The 19,319-nt window shown below is 37.2% G+C and overlaps 1 protein-coding gene across 4 annotated transcripts in view; it reads right to left on the reverse strand.

Annotated features, from left to right (window-relative positions):
- CEP112 (centrosomal protein 112) overlaps window positions 1-19,319 on the reverse strand; it is a 334,383-nt gene that overhangs the window by 207,481 nt on the left and 107,583 nt on the right. For all 4 annotated transcript variants that reach the window (XM_036033460.1, XM_036033461.1, XM_036033459.1 and 1 more), the window contains one exon: window positions 211-346. In XM_036033460.1, the coding sequence (XP_035889353.1) occupies window positions 211-346 (136 nt within the window). The remainder of the gene's footprint in view (window positions 1-210; window positions 347-19,319) is intronic.

Genomic DNA, 19,319 nt, shown 5'->3' on the forward strand with positions numbered 1-19,319 from the left:
CTCTTTCTTTGAGGCTCTGGGAGAGGTGGGTGTCCTCCCACCTCAAAGCTAATAATCCCTTTCTCATTCTGAGTTCCCAGAACCCAACTGAACACTTAATTTTGGTAAAACATTTTTAAAAGTAAATATGTTTCTGTCCTACTGAAGATTGGAATGTGCCTTGCACTGAGAGAGAGACTTTCAAAAAGGACGGCATGGTGGCCTCCTCACCTGCTCTTTCATTTCGGCGTAGACTTTCTCTGAGTTCAGTTCCACCTGCCGCTTGAACTCCTCCAGGGCAGCATCTGCCTGCTGGGCCTGCAACCTCTGAACTTCAGTCACACGAGTGAGCTGCTCCTCTTTCTCCCTAGAAAAGTTCAGAAAAGCCTCAGAGTTAAAATATAAAAGAACTTGGCTTGGAAGAACAACATTTAACCTTCTCTAAAATAAAACTCAGATTTCAACTCTTTGATCCAAATTCTATAAAACTTCTCTTTAAAAAGTTGACGATAACATAACCTGTCTCAGGAGACCCATGTATTATGGGTCTATACCTGTATTAAGGTATAGGTCCATAATACAGCTGTTCTGATGAAAGCACAAGCACTTTCATAGGTTTCTCTAAAAACAAAATTGTTTAGAACTATGTATCTCCATCAACTGATGAATGGACAAGCAAAATGCAGTAAGCCCATACATGGAAAGTTACTCAGCTTTCAAAAGGAATTAATTTCTGATTAAGTGCCACAACAGGGAAGAACGAGCAAAGGGAAAGAAGCCAGTCACAAGGGTCGCATATGGTGTGACTCTATTAATATGAACGATCCAGAACAGATGAGCCCATAGAGATAGAAAGAAGACTGGTGGTTGCCAAAGGCTGAGGGGAAAGAGCAGGGGGCATGGGGAGTAATGGCTAATGCATATGGAGCACTTTGGGGGGTTTCTGGTGATGAAAACATTCTGGAATCAGATCGTAGTGATAGTTGGATGTTCTTGAGAATATACTAAATTGTACACTTTACAAGGATGAATTTTATAGTATGTGAATTGTATTTCAAATTTAAAAATGTACCAACAGAAATGTCTCTAACATGCATGTCCAGCAGAAGTTGCACTGTAGGGTGGAAGGTGCAATAGGGCAACATGATCACCTGGAATCGTTCTGCCCTCCAGCAGACCTGCCTAAAAGAACCGATAACCATCCCATTTCTTTACACCTTGAACTAAAAGTACATAGAGAAAAGGGTCTGATAAAACAAGACACCTTCCCACACTGATGTAATAAAAAAATAAAGGCTTTAGGTTATAAACGCACAAAAGTTAGTAACAGCTAACACTGAGTTCTAACTAGGTGCTGGGCGCCGTACAAAATATTTTTATTTGTCTCCTCTCATTTATTCTCACAATAAACCTGTATAAGAGTATTATTATATCCCTACTTTTTTTCAGAATAAGAAACCAAGGCTTAGAGAGTATGTCCAAGGCTGCGCACCTAGTTATGGGTCCAGCCAGGATTCTGGTCCTGGCAGTCTGATTCTAGGGCTCACGCTGTTGGTGACTGAGCTATGCCGCTTTCCTGATTTCCCAGAAGGCACATTCTATGTGTCCCCCGAAAATGAGGTCAGTGTCCTCATAAAAGAGGTTCCAGAGATATCCTTTGCCCCTTCCACGATGTGAGGACACAGCAAGAAGGTGCTAGCTGTGAACCAGAAAAGGGGCCCTGATCAGCACGTGACCATGCCAGTAACTTGATCTTCAACTTCCCAGCCTCCAGAATGGTAAGAAAGAAATTTCTATTGTTTACAACCTACCCAATCTGTGGTATTTTGGTATAGCAGCCCAAATAGTCTGGACCATCATAAGTAGATTGACTTGGCTCACATTCCCAAATGGGAAAATATATACAGGTATAAAACATTACCTCTTTATCAACTATGATACTCAAGAATGCTGACGAACATCGTAATTTAACTCACACAAATCAAATTTTAGAGAAACATCATAAGAGGGGAAAGAAATTTTCCAAACATTGATGCCACTGTCTTTTAAGATGTGGACAAAAAGTAATTTAAGCTTTTGGAGTTATTTGGATCTGAGTTTAAAATCCCTTCTAAGACATTTAATTACTAAGTTTTCTAATAGCACATACATGTAATATAAATGTTCAAAGTACCAAACTTTTCTGAAAGCTTAAATGAAAAAAAGCAGATAAGAAAACGTGCCCCTTAGTTCCCACCACAGCAGGACTCGCCAGCCCCTCTGTAACACACGCAGTGATGCGCAGGGAGACCCACCGTGTTTGCACTTGGAGGGTCTGCAGAGAGAGCGAGCTCTCTGTGCACGGGCTGGGAGAACACACTCTGCCTCTGTCTTGCCTTTACTTTTCATTGAAGGTACCACTTCTCTCTTCAGAACCACCTACACATCCTTCTACCTAAGAGGACAATAATCAATACATCTCTGATCAACTAAGTGGGTTTTCCACTGAAATCCTTTTTCTCCTATCTGTCTGTGTCACAGTCATAGCCACCACTTTAATGACCTATAGCAGGGATGTCACACTCATTTTCACTGGGGGCCACATCAGCTTTGCAGTTGCCTTCGAAGGGCTAAATGTAATTTTAGGACTGTATAAATGTAACTACTCCTTAACTAGGGGCAAGGAGCTCAGCACTGCCGCCAGGTAGAAACAAGGTGCCAGGTCGGATAAAACAAGGTGGAGGGGCAGGCTCGGCCTGCAGGCCTAGCGTTTGCCACCTGTGACCTACAGGGTCTAACACTCCACCCCAAGGCCCTTGAGGCCCATGAGATCCTGGGTCACCCTGCAGGCCAGAGGGAGCTCCCAGTTACTGCATTTTGCAGCCACGTGACACAGTCTGGAACATTTTTAAAGCTTTTCTTTTGGTTGTCGACTTCAGTTCACTATTAAACAGGAACTTGATAATTTGTTGTCCTCCATTTTTCTTACATGTTGTTAAACTAAAATGTCTTTAATGTTAAGACTAGTTGCCAAATTCCAAGCCCTTAATATTAGTGATTTTTTTGCCACTTAATGTTAATATTAGCTCATAGACGATGATGATTAATAGGTGGGTGTCATACTGAAGACTGATTCAAGGGACATCACATGTAAGGCTGAGCACTCTGATGACTACCAGGAATTTTAGTTTGGTCTGGTGTGTTTTTACCCTTCTTACATTATTCCGCTCAAGCAGCAAGAAGCCTTAAATTGCACGAAGAGTTTCCTTGAGACACATTGATTATTTTGTTTGAAGACTCAAATATTTGAATATTAAAACAGTATAGAAGAAAAACAGAAAATCATATAAATTATATTGGGTACTGTGGCCTAGACTGGGGTGGCAGATGTGATAGACAGTCGTTACAAATGTTTGGTGGATGTTTGCTCAGGTGTGACTGACCTAAGTGACTGGAAGGGCTGCCCAGAACGCTCTGTCGGAAGGACTCCGAGACGGGGCTTAGAGGAAAAGGCTGCTGCGGTTGGTGAACAAGTACTGTCCTCAGGGGGCGGCGGCAGGCAGAGCAAGGGCTACCTCTCTGCCATACCGTAGAGGCTAGCCCATCCTGCCCTGCGCTACTCTTACATTTTGGGGGCCCTCCTAAAAGCACTTGGGAAAACTGTTTCATGATTGGGATTATAATTTTACAAAGGCCTACTCTTGCCTGTTCAGTCTGTCTATAAATAGAAAAGAGGGTATACTGAACAATATTTGAAAACTTTAAAACTGTATATACTATATTATTTTAAATTATGTACTATCACTTAGTTACAAGAAAAATGTACTAACATATTTTATAAAAATTTATGACTTATGGCTAAAATATCAACTTTGTTCTATGAATACTGAAAGTCAGTTGTTTCATGTATTATTTTTTGTCCAGTAATTCACCACAGCCATTTAGCAAAACATTGTCAATTTAATAGGACCAATGTTTTCTCTATGTCACCTCATTCTTAACTACCAGGTTTAGTTCATTTACTTTATAACTAACGTATGACCACATAAGTCAAAGTCATAAACTTAAATCATAATCAGGCACATATCACAGACCATATTAAATTATATATCTAAAAATATTATTAAAACCTAGTGCAATAAGGCATGTTGCCTTTAATTGATAACTTCCACCCTGAGTTACAAATAGAAAATACTGCTTTGTATTAAATAGCAAGCACGGGGAAATGTGTGAAATCTCTCAACCAATTTCAGTCCCACTACCTCTGCTGAGCTCACTTGGTAGTAAAGTTAAATATCAAAGAAGGCCTCACTCAATGTGAATCCATGCTCTTGTCCAGTTAAACCATGGCAAACACATGGAGCTCCACTAACACTGAGGAATCTTCTGTCTTAATATAAATAAAATATCTATCTTAATTTAAATAAAGAGGTGATACTCATTTTAGTGGGGGATCTACTTTCACTTCTATCAAAGTATTGAAGTAGAAGACTGTCAGCGTTTGAAAAGAGAAAAATCTGCTCCTTGCTAACATAAGCACAGTATTCCTTTTTATGATTCCAAACAGTGTGTCCTGTAAGAAGCAAAAAAAAAAAAAAGTGACTTTGAAGATTATTTTTTTTCAGTGGAATATAGCTGTGGAGCCGAGTATAAATGCATCACTCAAATGCCTTAAAGCTGGGCCTCCATGAAGATAAAAAGGTGGGAAGAAGATTTGCTTTTTAGCTCTGATTTATTTATAAAATGCAGTAAATTTTCCTCATCTGAGTGTATAGAGCACAAGGAAAAAGAAGCTGAATTCTTATATAACCACAAGCCTGCTCAGATTAAAGGATGTTCTGAAGCACATGATTATTCCAAAAAGGCAATAAAATGTAGGGAACTAATGGAGTACAATTTAGTATTTCTTGAGCTTTACAAGCTAACATTTATATGTACAGGCCAACCTTAATTTGAAAATCTTCCCTTTGCACATTTCTGTCCCAGCACTTTTGATAATGATGGCAGAGATCCAACATATATTTATAAGGTTCACATTACAGTATACTTCATTTGCTGCCAGCTTGGCATCTCCACTGGAAACTCCAAGAAAAACAAAACAAAATAAAAAACTTCAAACAAGTCTGAAAAGCAGCTACAAGAGTCTCCATTCCCTTTCCAGCTGAGCTGGAAAACAAGCCCTTCGAGCAGCTCTATCATCTATGTTCACGGCTGCTCTCGGTCCTTAAACTGATTAAAGTGAATCAGAAACATTAAGAAACAACTATGACTTAAAAGGCACTAAAAATAATACCTTTCACTAAGCATGACAAGTGGCCTTTTTTCACAAGACTGCTAAGACTAGTGGTCTCTGCTAAATTTTTGTTAAAAAATGGTGAACTCTCTGGACACTGAAACATTTGAAACTTTAAGAGTCAGAAAGGATTACTTGGTAAAACAGAAATTTGTACTGGTCTTAATATTGGAAAAATAACAACACTCCTCAAATTGATCTCTATATTCCACACAATTTCTGTCAAAATCCCAAGTGACATTTTGGAGAAACTGACAAGCTGACCCTAAAATTTATATGGAAATGCAAGGGACCCAGGCTGAGTGAAATGTTCTTGAAAAAAAAAAGTTATTACAAAGCTAGAGTAAAAAAACAAAACCCCCCCCCCCCCAAAACAAAAAAAAGTGTGCTTTGGCATAAGGATAGACAAAAAAATCAATGGAAAAGGATTATGATCCCAGAAGTAAACCTTATCATTGATTACCAGTGGATTTTCAGCAAGGGTGCCAAGACAATTCAACAGTGAAAGAACAGTTTACAGCAAGTGATGCCATCACAGCCAGATATCCACATATGAAAGAAGAAAGCTGGATTCCCTCCTTACACAATGTCCAAAAATTAACTCAAGATGGGCTACATACCTGTAAGCTAAAAATAGAAAACTCTTAGAAGAAAACATAGGAGTAAACCTTTGTGACCTTGAGTGAAGCTAAGCCTTATTAGATGCAACACCAACAAGAAATTGAAATATAGATAAATGGACTTCAGCAAACTTAAGAAAAAAGAAAAAAAAAACCCAAAAACCTCTTGTCTTGCTAGGAATGTTATCAAAAAGTGAAAAGAAAATCCATAGAATGTGAGAAAATATTTGCAAATCATTTATAAATGATAAATTTCAGATAAATATGAATATTTAAAATGATAAATTTCAGATAAATGTGAATATAAATATGCAAAGCATATTTATCTGAAGAGACTTATATCAAGAATATGTAAAGCACTCTTACAAACCAATAATAAAAAGATAAAGAACACAATTTAAAAACAGGTGAAGAATCTGAACAGACACTTCTCCACAGAAGATACACAATTGGCCAATAAGCACATGAAAGGACACTTGGTGTCATCAGAGATCAAGAAAACACATATCAAAACCACAATGAGATACTATTATTCAACCCAGTACGGCTACAATCAAAAGACAGATAATACCAAGTGTTGTCTGCTTTGTTTTCATCAGGGTAATATAAATCACAACCACAATGAGATGTCACCTCAAACCCATTAGAATGGCTACCACCAAAAAGACAAGATAGTAAGTGGTGAGGAAGTGAAGAGAAGGAAACCCTTGTATACTGTCAGTGGGAATGTAAACTGATACAGCCACTGTGGAAAACAGTGAAGGTTCCTCAAAGAATGAAAAATAAAACTACCACGTGTGCCAGCAATTCTTCTTCTGGATATGTATCCAAAGATAATGAAATCGCTATCTTGAAAAGATAACTGCACCCCCCTCATGTGCATTGCAGCATCATTTACAATAGCCAAAACATTTTTTAAAAACCTAGGTGTTCACCAACAGATGAATGGATAGAGAAGATGTACACACACACACACTGAAATATTATTAAGGAATAAAGAAGGAAATCCTGACATTTATGAAATTTACTTATGCTAAGTAAAATCTGACAGACAAAGACAAATACTGTATGACCTCACTTATTTATGGAAACTAAAAAACCCAAACTCAGAAACAGAAAACAGATTGGTAGTTGCTAGGAGGTCCATAAATCCTTTGAAGTCAACTGGATTTGAATCATGATTCAAAAGATCCTGGCATCAGCCTCCTAGTAACTTAGCATGTTCTAGCTGCTGAGGCAAGGGTCCTACAGCAAAGCCTGAGATTCACACCGTCAAACACTGCGGAAAATTGACAAGTATTAAGAAATGGTTCCTATCTTGGAGAAACTACAATCTGAGGCGGAAGAAAAATGCAAGAAGAAAGTCAAATAGTAGTGTAATTCTATATATATTTTGTGACAGATTCTAAGTGTTTTAGTTACACATAAATGGAAAGAGGCCGTGAGAGTCCATACTAGAAAACCAGTCTCAGAAGATCAGAAGATCTGTGTGTAAAGTATAAAATAAAGCAATATAGGTAAATGTAATGAAACATTTAAACAGTTTAAAGTTTTCCATAATAATTTTGTGTTAAGCTAATTTCTGCCTATAGTACGGGATTACAAATAAATTAAAAGAACTCTACCTCAGCCAATAGGAAAGCAATTGACATTTTTATGATAAAATAAGAAAACCTTAAGAAAGTGATCCTTAAAGATAAAACAGCTACAGGGTATAGTGAAGAAAATTTCCTTTAAAACCTTTAAACTTCAAAACAAATCCCAATTCTATGTTGTTTCCTTTTATGTTTCTTACATTTAAGAAAGTACTGATTAAAAGTTCCATATATAAATTATACATCATACACGCACAGCTACATACACACCCACCAATGCATTTTACTTTATGGGCAGTAGTATATCATTAAATAATAAGAAATACACGTTCACCCCATAAAATGACAAAGCCTAAATATTTTGAAATAGGAGCAGGACCACTTCTTGTTACTTGGGAGAAGAAAAAGGCAGCGTGAAGTCATTCAAGCAGAATGATAAGCAAACCAAAGCCAGATCAAAGGAATAAAGAAAAAAAGCTGAAATGTGAAACTGAAATATTTATTTCCTTCAAAATATCACCCATGCCTTGTCCCTGGGCAGTTTAATATTTCAAAGTAGCTGGAAAATATTCTCACTGACATTCATTGCTAGGCACAGTAGATCAACTTAAGTAGAAAAACTGTATTTACCAAGTATAAATGTAATATCACTAAGAGAAGTTTTTCTGCTTATCATAAATGATCTCTAAATTATATGAAGTATATTTTAAATTCACAATCTTTTCCAATACTGTTAGTGACTGATGCTGCTGCAAACTGTAGTATTTATAGTGTAACCATAATTTCTAAATGTCTTTGCAAATAAAGTAGCATGAACATTTGGGTACTTACTATGCTCATCACAGTTTAAGCAGTTCATACATTATTCCATTCCATTTTTATAAGTATTCAAAGTTATTTACTTTTTCCACAAATGAAAATAAAATTTAGAAGAGTTAAGTGATTTGTCCAAGTTTACATAGTTAATGGCAGAAAGAGAAATTAAAACAGCCCATCTGACCTCAAAATACAAAGATGCTTCACTTTATCGTGCTATTTCTTTACACCATTACACATATATGTAAATTTTAATGAATCACTGTTTGATGTTAATTAATTGATCTTACAACTAGGTTCTTACTATGATTTATCCTTATACAACATTAATAATTGTATGCCAAATTACTTTTAGACATTTGAAAGTCTAAATGTTCATCAAGCATTTACTTGATACCTCTTGTATGCCCGGATCTGTGCTGGGAGCTAGAAATACAAAAATAATCAAGGCATTGTACCTGCTCCCAGTATGGGAAAGAAAACAGACTCCATACTATAGTCAGTGTAATAAGAGCTATACAATGATAGGAACACAATACTAGGAGCACACAAGGACCAGAGGAACTCACTGTGCCCATAAAGTAAGCATTCAACTCTTTCAGCAGGAAGAAAACTTCTCCCCCGTTTGGCCATGTGCAAGCACACGAACAATGGAACAATCGCCGGCTTTGGAGAAGCAATGGTAAATGCCTGTTCAGCCCCTTTCCCCTCTCCAGGAACACGGCCCTCTGCTTTACACAGGCTCTGGTTGATGCCTCTGGCTGTGACCAGGTGAGCACATTTCACCCAGCGCAGCAGGGTTCCCAAGCCTCATGTTGGCACACAAATAAACCACAACTCCATGTATCTGTCTTCTATTTTTTTTTCAAATTAGTTCTAAATCTGAGAGGGGAAAGTAGTGTTATTAATTGGCTGCTAATTCCTCTGAAATAAAAAGAAATGTTAAAAAATGTTCAGATTTTATACAAGTTTACATGAAAAATTTATTCCTACTGAATAAACCCCAGGTGTTCCTAATTAATTTATATATAAAATTAACCTTATTTTTCATGAATAATCTTCCTTAAAACTCTTAAGGAATCTATAGAAGTATGCTTTCCCATACTAATTCAGACTTTGTTAGTAAGAATTTGTGATGATTTTGACATAGGGGACTTTCAAGTTCACCTTTATTTGATCTAAGATAAGTGTGTTTTTAAATAAATATTTTATAATAAATTGTATAGGCTACATTTACTCTATTTTTATAAATAAACATAACCATTTAAATAAAATTCTAAAATACCTTCCAACTAACGCCACCTAAATAAAATGGCTGCACGCTACAAAGACGTGAGGTCTTGGAGAAGCGTTTCTCTGGAGATGGCCCTAGAATGGACAAAGCTTTTCTAAACGTGGGTTGCATGTCTTACAGCTTCTCTGCCCTCTGTGCACCTGTTCCGTTTCCCTCTTGGCGTCAACATAACTAACTACTCAGAACTTTGGCTTGCACATGTCCATAGTGGCTGCCCAGCCAATCTCGGTCATAGTAACTTCCCATGTTTCCAGCTTCTGCACTGATGCAGTTAGCCTCCAGGTTCTCCCCTCCCTCGTTCCTGAGCTCAGGGAGGACGGCAGTGCAGTATAGAACAATGCTGAAGAACAGGGACCCAAGAGCCAAACACACAATTGCAAATCCTGGCACCTCCACCTATTCGCTGTGTGACCTTACACTTTTGTACCTAATAGTAAAATGAACGTGCTGCCTGTAGGTCAGGTGCCCACTCTAGACCCAGTGAGCGTGGCAGAGAGGGGGCGGTGGGCCTATGCTGAGAACGTGACAGGAGGCTGTCAGAAGCTGTAGACAGGCCTGTTCTCCCATTTGGGAACTGGGAAATAAACAATGACATAGCCAGTATACGCTGCCATCAATGAATCATTTTGATCAAGTCATGGAAAGAAGCAGAAAAGGAAATCTACTGGGTGACACAAAAGTCAGCATTCTATCAGGAAAAGAGACCTAAAAGGGGAATCGGAAGGCCCAGGTGGAAAGGCTAGCTCCATGCTGGTTAAAATGCACACAGTAACAAACAACCACGTTAAGATTCTTTGGAAGATAAAATAAGAGAACACATATTAAAGTTATTTTGTTAACTATAAAACATTAAGTAAAGTGCTATATTTTCTTAGTTTATCACCACTGCACCAGGATTGCATTTATTTCACCACATTTCATTGCTAAAGTAAATTTTGATTGTAGTAAAACTCAAGAGGCTAAATATAAAAACTACTTTTTAAAAATGGGATTTGCAAAATGAATTCCTAAAGAAAGCATCCAATGACCCTATGACACTTTCATGTTATGAATGACACCTATGGTGTGAATAGCATCACCAATGTCCTGTCAATAGAGGCCTGGCGACCGTCACGCTGCACTGATGCTCATCCAAAGCGGGGGGTCTGGCGAGAAGAAACGCAGAACTCTGTGAAGACGTATCTACAAAGGAACACTTAGCAGAAGGGAAAGCTCCTTTTCCACTGGAAACAAGGTCACAACATAGCTCTGTCCTCTTCCCACTCTCCATCGTGCTTCTGAGAGGGAGGGCTCTGTCGGCACGCTCACTGGGGCTAAGGAATGCTTACAGTAAACTGGAAACTGTGATGCCCTCCACCTAAAATGGTTTCAGATGCTCACGCAGCCCGCAGAAAAGAGAACAGATGGGCCCCCACCACCGCCATTGAGACTTGAGAGAGCTATTTTTAAGAAGAACATTATATTCAGAGTTTTTAGGCACTTTCCAAAGTATAGGGATAATTTTTCTCAACATCACACAAATGTCTGTATTGATGCAAAATTGAACAGCTTTTAACAACACTTAAAAACTTTTTAAACAAAAAAATACAAATTTTGGCAGTGCCTTCTAGGAATTTAGCAGTAATTTCCAACCTGAAACATAATGATACCAGTTACAAGAAAAGCAAACTATTATATTCCTATTAATTACTTAGAAAATTATTAACATGAAACATCTTAGATATGTAATAAATATATATTCACATCAAAGCCACAATCTGCAAAATGAATGCTGCATGTTAGGGGTTTGATAAAGCTTTCATGATGAATTGGAACTTTCTCTACTAAACAAGGTGGATGTCCTTAGTAATAGTTTCAAACACTACCACCATTCAAAACTACAATAGTCACAATGGAGCAAGCTAAAGAACAATTAACTTTCCAAGTAAAGAACTTGAAATGTTTCTAATTATGATCACATAGCACCCCTTTAAAAAGCAAAAGCCAAATCAAAGAAAGTCAAACATCAAAAGGCCATTAGGTCTTTCAATACAGACCATTTCCAGACCTGGTTTACTCCACATAAAACCTCCTTTGGGGTGTTTTCATTTTTCACTAAGAATAGAGATATATGGTTCAAATTACTGAAAGTTTCTCCAAAAATTCCTTGACATTTCTGTCTTCCACACCTAAAATAAATAAATTTTATATCAATAATAAAAAACTAGAGGATTCAAATTTGTATAAGTCACTAATTTTAAAATTTCTTCATTAAATTTCATGAACTATGATTTGGTGAGGAATAAAGGAAATTCAGTCAGGAAATAAAAGCATGTTTTCTGAAGGATGGAAATGTTTGACATTTGCTTATCTATTGTTTATTATACTCTGACAAAATCTTTCTTCCAGAAAATCAGATGCCTTAGTTTTACTCCTAACCTCATGCTTGGACATTAATATGTTACCAGATTCATGTCCCGGAAACATCTTATTCCTTCAGGCAGGGAAACTCTCTTTCCTCCACCAGCCCATCCTTCCTTCAAATCCTAGTCCTTCCTTCTGTTTTTCTGAAAACAGAAAATTTTCTGTCCTTCCTTCAAATCCTAGTTCATTGCAGAGAAATATTCAGGAAAGGAAGTCTTCCTCAGATGCCACTTTCATCACATACCACACCACTACCAATCCATCAGCCGTGCCTCATTCCCCATGGGAAAAAGTACATCCTTCCGCCCCACCTTTGGGGGGATTTGGGGTCCTCCTCAATCTGGACCCTCCTTCTGTTCCAGCTATGCTCGTCTTCATGGGTTTCTTCACATGCTCTCTGCACTCTCCATCTCTACAGCCAATGTCCACCCCCTTCCCTAGATGACTTTTACTACACACAGGGACACATACATCCGGTATGTAAGCCATTGTTTCAGATCATACCTTGGGGACACCATCAGAAAAAGATCAGCTATTACAATTAATACCAAATTGAGAGATTATACAAATATATTACTGATGAAACTTATTTTCTGAGTCCTATGAAAAAACCCAAGCACCTGATAGCTAACAGCCAACAGAACTGTGAGAAGTAACATCACTGACAATGTTTTCTAGTATTTCAGTTGTACTATCATTATTTAATTTTGCTTTTTTCCTTATACTTAAATACAGAGGCTTAAGACCAATGTGAAATTGAGCTTAAAGAGGCACTGCTTTCCACATGACCAATGATTCCTATCTCCTCTCGATTATGTTTTGTTTGTAAGATCTGATTTCTTATCACTAGCATTGACATTGTTTTCCTGCTTTACAAAAATACAGTAAAATTAAAATTGCTATGTAAATGAGCTGCTCTAGCAAAATGTGACAGCACTCTCATACTGTGCAAGAGCCAGACTGTGTAATAACCTAACACTTTTATTATAACCCTCTTGGCATAAGGTGGTGGTATTTTTAATTTACTATTTTTACTATAATAATTATACATGAAAGGATATGGATGGTAAATATCTGTCACAGTACTTTTAGCACTGATCAGCAAGGAAAAATTTTGTTTATGAAACCTAGCAAAGAGACATAGGCAAAATACCCCAAAGTAGGGAAGGGCCACTTACCCAATTTAAATGCTTACCATAATTCAATAGGAATACCACATTAGAACATTCAACTCTTAGTTATAATTCTGTATTTATCAAACAATAGGTTAACCAATAGCTTGAATGCTGGAACAGACTAGTCCACTAGAAAAAAAAATCCTTGCCAAATGCCTAGAAGCCCTTCACATAGTTCTTAGTAGTTGCTCTCTTTTCGTGGGCTATAGCAGCAGCCTCAAGTTGTACAAAAGGGAGCTATGTCTGCTGCCTCCCCGAGTATCATTTTGAAGACCAATAACAGAAGCTAAGTACAAGAAAAAACAGGATTCCCAGCAACCCTACTCATAGGTATATACCCAAAGAACTGCATATGGTACTTGAATACTTGTGCGTGAGAGCTCCTAGTAGCACTATTCACAATAGCCCAGAGATGGAAACCGAATGTCCATCAACAGTTGAGTGGATAAGAAAATTATGATATACACACACAGTGAAATAGTATTCAGCCATAAAGAAGGAACGATACACGCTACAATGCGGCTGAACTTGGAAAACACCATGCTTGTGAAAGGAGACGGACACAGAAGGTCACAGATGGTGTGATTCCAATTGTATGAAATATCCAGAACAGGTAAATCCACAGAGACAGAAAGCATATTGATGGTTGTGAGGATCTGGGAGCAGGGAGGGAGCAGGAACTAACTTGTTTAATGAATACATAGATTTATTTGGGGGTGAAGAAAATGTTTTGGAACTAGATGTGGGTGGTGGTTGCGCACAGCACTATGAATGCACTAAATGTCACTTTAAAATGGTTAATTTTATGTGATGGGAATTTTACCTCAATATATATGAAACTGTGGAGCAGGGGTGAGGTAATAAAATGAGGAGAATAAAACATCATGCTCTCCATGTATTGTATTTTGCTCTGTATAATGCACACCCATGGTATTTGTGTGCATTATATACGGGACTATTGTACTCATTACTATACCCATGGTATGTAATTATACCCATGTATAATGCACGATCTTATTTTTCCCTCAAAAATTTGGCCAAAAAGTGTACATTATACATGGCAAAATATGGTAGTTATGCTCCATGGTGTAAGTGTTTTCTTATGGTTATTTTTTTCCTTTTAGTCTTTTCTTGACTAGTGTGATAGAGACCCATATAATTTATTAGGTACTTTTCAAAGTGATTTTGGTGATGCTCTGCATTGTGTTTCCAATTTCAATGATTTCTGCTCTTCATTTCTTATATTTTCTTCATGTTTACTTTGTTTGTATCTGGCTCTTGAGGTGGAGGCTTAGCTCACTTCAGCTGAGATACCAGATTACAGATACTTTGTAACATCTGATGAACAATACCTTCATGATCTTCCAGTTTTTAATATTTGTTATTTAAAGTACAACCTTAACTTTACAAAGATGAGGGTTTTATTTTTTTTATTTTTTTATTTTTTTAAATATTTTATTTACTTATTTTTAGAGAGGGAAGGGAGGGAGACAGAGAGAGAGAGAGAGAGAGGGAGAGAGAGAGAGAAACACCAATGTGCGGTTGCTGGGGGTTATGGCCTGCAACCCAGGCATGTGCCCTGGCTGGGAATCGAACCTGGGACACTTTGGTTCCCAGCTCGCGCTCAATCCACTGAGCTACGCCAGCCAGGGCCTAAGATGAGGGTTTTAAAAGAAAACCGACTGCTTCCTTATGATTACTAATTTAATTGTGCAAAGAACAGATCATTGACGACAATGATTCTTTGAAAGCTTGTAACTTCCCTTACGACTTAATCCAAGCACTATCCAAGTCAGGCCCAGCTATGAAGAGAGATGACCTGGTGTTGCTGGATCCTGCATGTGTCAAGAGAAAGCAGAAATCCAAATTTCATGTGAAATCTTCTGATTTTATCATGTTGAAGAACTCATATTTTTCAAAATATTTCACAGGCCTAATTGAATACACATACAGAATGACTCAACCTGCAGCTCAGGAATTTGTAACAACTATTGGAAAGCATGAAGTCGAAATGGAAACATCGAAATGGGTAAGAAGAAAGCACAGAAGCATCAAAGATAAGAGCAGCAAGTAGGAGAAAAAAACAAAGGAAAAGGAATGGCTTATAAAACATCCTAGAATCCTATAGAAAATGAATTTAAAAGTGAAATGTAAAAAGTGGGAAATAAATAAACATACTAAAATGTCATACAGCAATAAATCCTATAAAGAAAATTAAGGAAGTAAGTGATCTGAGACTAGGATATCCATTTGTAAGTTGTTGCAATAAGGATGGCGTATTAGATTGGTTTCTACAGCTGTAAGCTTAGATTGGATTGTCTAAGGAGAGACTCTAGAGCGAGTATAATGAAGATATAAAGAAGACTGAACAGAAAGAAGGAAATCAGAAGATTGTGTGTCACAAAAACTGAAGAAGAGAAAGTTTTAAGCAAGGGAAATGAACAAAATCCAAACAGGAGGTCACCCTGAGTTTTGGTGGTACGAGAAAAAAGCCAGACCGGAGCAGACTGAAGAACTGAAGTGGGAGATGAGATGGCGGTGGTAAGCAGGATCACTGTAGAGAAATCTGAGTATAAAAGTAAGGACAGAAAGGATCACAGACGAAGGTGGGGGAGGCTGAGACAGGGGTTTTTAAGATGATACCTACTCTTGCCCACATGTTAGAATGACCAGTGCAGTTCAACAACAAGGGGTCTAAACTCGACTGCACAATGAAGAAACATGCAGTAACTGTGAGAGAAGGCCAGAAACCATTGGAAGGATTGGAGGAAGGACACACCTCAGAAGTTAACAGGACACAAAAAAGTAAAGGTTTAAAACATGGACATTATTATAATTAGAAACAGTATTTTGGTTTGGGGTTGCAAGACTAGAAATAGCACCAATTTTACATGCAATTAGTGATAGGTTACTGGGGAGTAGGAGGAGATGATGACAAAGTGATGACACACACTCCCCTAGATACTCCATTAACAAAGATTGTCCAGAATTTTTTTAAAGGGGGAGAGGAAAATAAAAGTTCAGAAGGAGCTGGCTGTGGTCTATGTGATATAAAGCATGTATCAGTGGTGTGAAAAATCAAAGAACACTCATGGCAACAGAGAATGGGATTTTTTGGAGTTAAGAAAAAACATTTGGGAGACCTGAGTCAGTCTTTGGTCCACTTACTAATTTTTTAAAAATATTTTTTTAGGATTTTACTTATTTATTTTTAGAGAGAGGGGCAGGAAAGGAGAAAGAGAGGGAGAAAAACATCAATGAGAGAAACATCAACTGCTTGCTTCTCGCATGCCCCCAACCAGGGCTCTGGTCTGCAACCCAGGCATGTGCCCTGACCAGGAATTGAACCGGCAACCTTTCAGCCTGCAGGATGACGCCCAGCCCACTGAGCCATACCAGTCAGGGCTCACTTACTAGCTTTACAGAAAGCTAACAGCATCACACTGCTCAGGAGGTCATACTGCTCTGCAAGTCTCACTATTCTCTTGAAAAAGAGTCAAAAGACCACAAAGCAAGCTGAGCTCAAGAACATTTGTTTTTTAAAAAAATCAAATTTCACGGTCATGGGAAGATCACTGTGTATTTAGATTTTAGTCACACATACTAATCTATAATTGAATCTATAGCAAATCACAATAATTGATTCTAAAACTGATGTAGACTTAGCATAAATGGGTTTTATTATGCAATGACAAAAAGAATGGGAGGGTATATAATACATTTCAAAAAATTCTATCAAAAACTAAGTTAACAATAATAGTGTTCACATACAGAATGACATGTGGCAACACTTCCTGAATAGTTTCTCTCGGCACTCACTACAGTACTTAAAGAGAATGAGGAAGTAAGTGTGGGGTTGGGGAGGGGGCAGATCCTAATGACAGTAAGAACTAAAATAAACAAATAACACAACACAATAAAAAAACCTGGGAGGAATCACCAAAAATACCAAGCAAATAGAAGTGAATTGATTAAAAAATATATCCATACAGATCCACCTGAGAATAAATGTAACTTAGTCTCAGGAAATAGAACCTGAGAAAAATGATGTAGACAGACAACTCCTTTCTTCCTCAGGTCAAAGATTCTGTGTCTTGAAAAAAAAATTTTTTAATTGACAGGGAGATTCTTCCACATAACGGAAAACATTACAGTAAAATGTACTGATGTTTTGTATGCATCCATTCAGAGCCTGTAAGCCCCAGAAAACACCTGGACTGAGAGTAAAGGATGGATAGTGGTGTACTGTGTACAAGGACCTGCTTCTCCACAGCTAAGGTAATGTAGATGGATATAAAAAAAGAAGAAACCTGACTTTGAAATACCAATATACCAAGAACTACAGGATTCACATTCATTCAGGAAAAGAGAGCCTCACCATATGGGTTATAAAAAAGTATCCTATCAGTAAAGTAGAGTTTTTAAAGGTATTTTCCTACAAACTTGGGATTTCACTGGCCTCTGACAAATAACATTTCTGTCCAGCTGCAGATCTTCCAGAGACTATATACATTATACAAGTCAATACGGAGCAGAGACAGAACAATTCACAACCAAAACATTCTACACAGGACACTAATGCCAGATGATATCTACAAAAGTTCATATACAGTAGAAATTCAATATGTGTTTGTTAAATTTAAAAAAACATCAAAACTGGACAAAATTCACCTTATACAGGATTGAGTAACAAGGTAGAGATATAACAATTGAAGTCTAAAAGCTATTGCAAAACCTGGGAATGGAAACCAGGGAAAAAAACATTCCAGATACACAGAAAAACCTACTGTCAAAATGATCTAGTATAATACCCAGAAATAAATGTCAAAAACCGTGAAGTATCTGAATGATGGCATGTAGTCTCTATGAAACAGAGGACAAAGTCTTAAGAATTATCTAAGACAGAGGGATTAAAGAGATTAATCTTATCTAAAACAGTAAGATTAAAAATGAGGAATTGTTAAAATTAAGAAGGGATAAAAGAAAAAAATTAGAGCAGAATAAAATTCATAAGGGAAGTGGAGACGACCATAAATGCAGGTACGGAAAACCAAATCAGTGATGTTAAAAACCAACTTGAACTCAAATGACAAAAAAAGAACAGATGAAAATATAAGAATGAAAATTTAAAATACAAAGGAATGATAAAAGATACAAAAATGGATATGAAAAAGGGATGCTAAAAATTAGAAAATGAATAATTCAATAACATGTTAAACAAATGATTCTGGAGCGTAACAGACAGTTCTGGGCCAGAGGAAAAGATGTGAGATTTACTAAGTATGTATATGATACTTGAAGCCACGGGACTTGTTGAGATCACTTAACAAATATAAACACGGAAGAAAAAATGGTTAAAGATTGAACCTGGGGAACTCTGAAATACAGAATCCTCATAGAAAAGGAGGACTCAATTCAGAGGGAATTAATTGAAAAGAAGCATGCAATCTGTTAGGGAAAAAACTGTTAGATGCTTCTAGTTCTGTGGAAGCATAGAAAAGAAAATTTCAGGAAGAAAAAACCCCTCCAAATTAGAGGGGGACAACCAAGATGGTGACAGAGGAGACCCCTCCTTCCACAGACACACAGAATGTATAGCTACACATGCAGTGATAAACTCTGAAAGAAAACCAGAAACTAGATGATTAACTCCTACACACCACCGGGCTCTGGGTATATTCCAAAGGGTATATAGCCTTCAACCAAAACTTACACATCATGGTTAAGGTGCTCCTTACACCCAAGGGTGTCCACATTCGAGCCAGTGCAGAAAGGTGAGGATGGTGACAGAGAAAACAAGAAAATTGAAAAGGAAAATAAATTATTCACTAATTATTTGTTGTCATTATCCACACAGCAGATCCAAGATAATTTACAGACAAACTTTGAAGGTAAATTCAGCAAAATTGCTAGATGCCAGAGTTCAATGTCAGCTGGATCCATCAAATGGAAAATGTATTTTAAAAAAGATAAAATACAAAATGGTACCATAAACTATAGGATACTGAGAATAACCTAACAAAAATATGTAAAATATATATGGAGAAAATGATCAACATTAATTAGCAAACATTAAAACAGACAAATTAATGGAGAAATATGCTATTTGTGGAAGAGAGAAAATGATACAGTAAAAAATCTAATTCTACTTAATCTATAAAATAA

The sequence above is a fragment of the Phyllostomus discolor genome, chromosome 8 (assembly GCF_004126475.2).
Source record: "Phyllostomus discolor isolate MPI-MPIP mPhyDis1 chromosome 8, mPhyDis1.pri.v3, whole genome shotgun sequence".
Lineage (NCBI taxonomy): Eukaryota > Metazoa > Chordata > Mammalia > Chiroptera > Phyllostomidae > Phyllostomus > Phyllostomus discolor.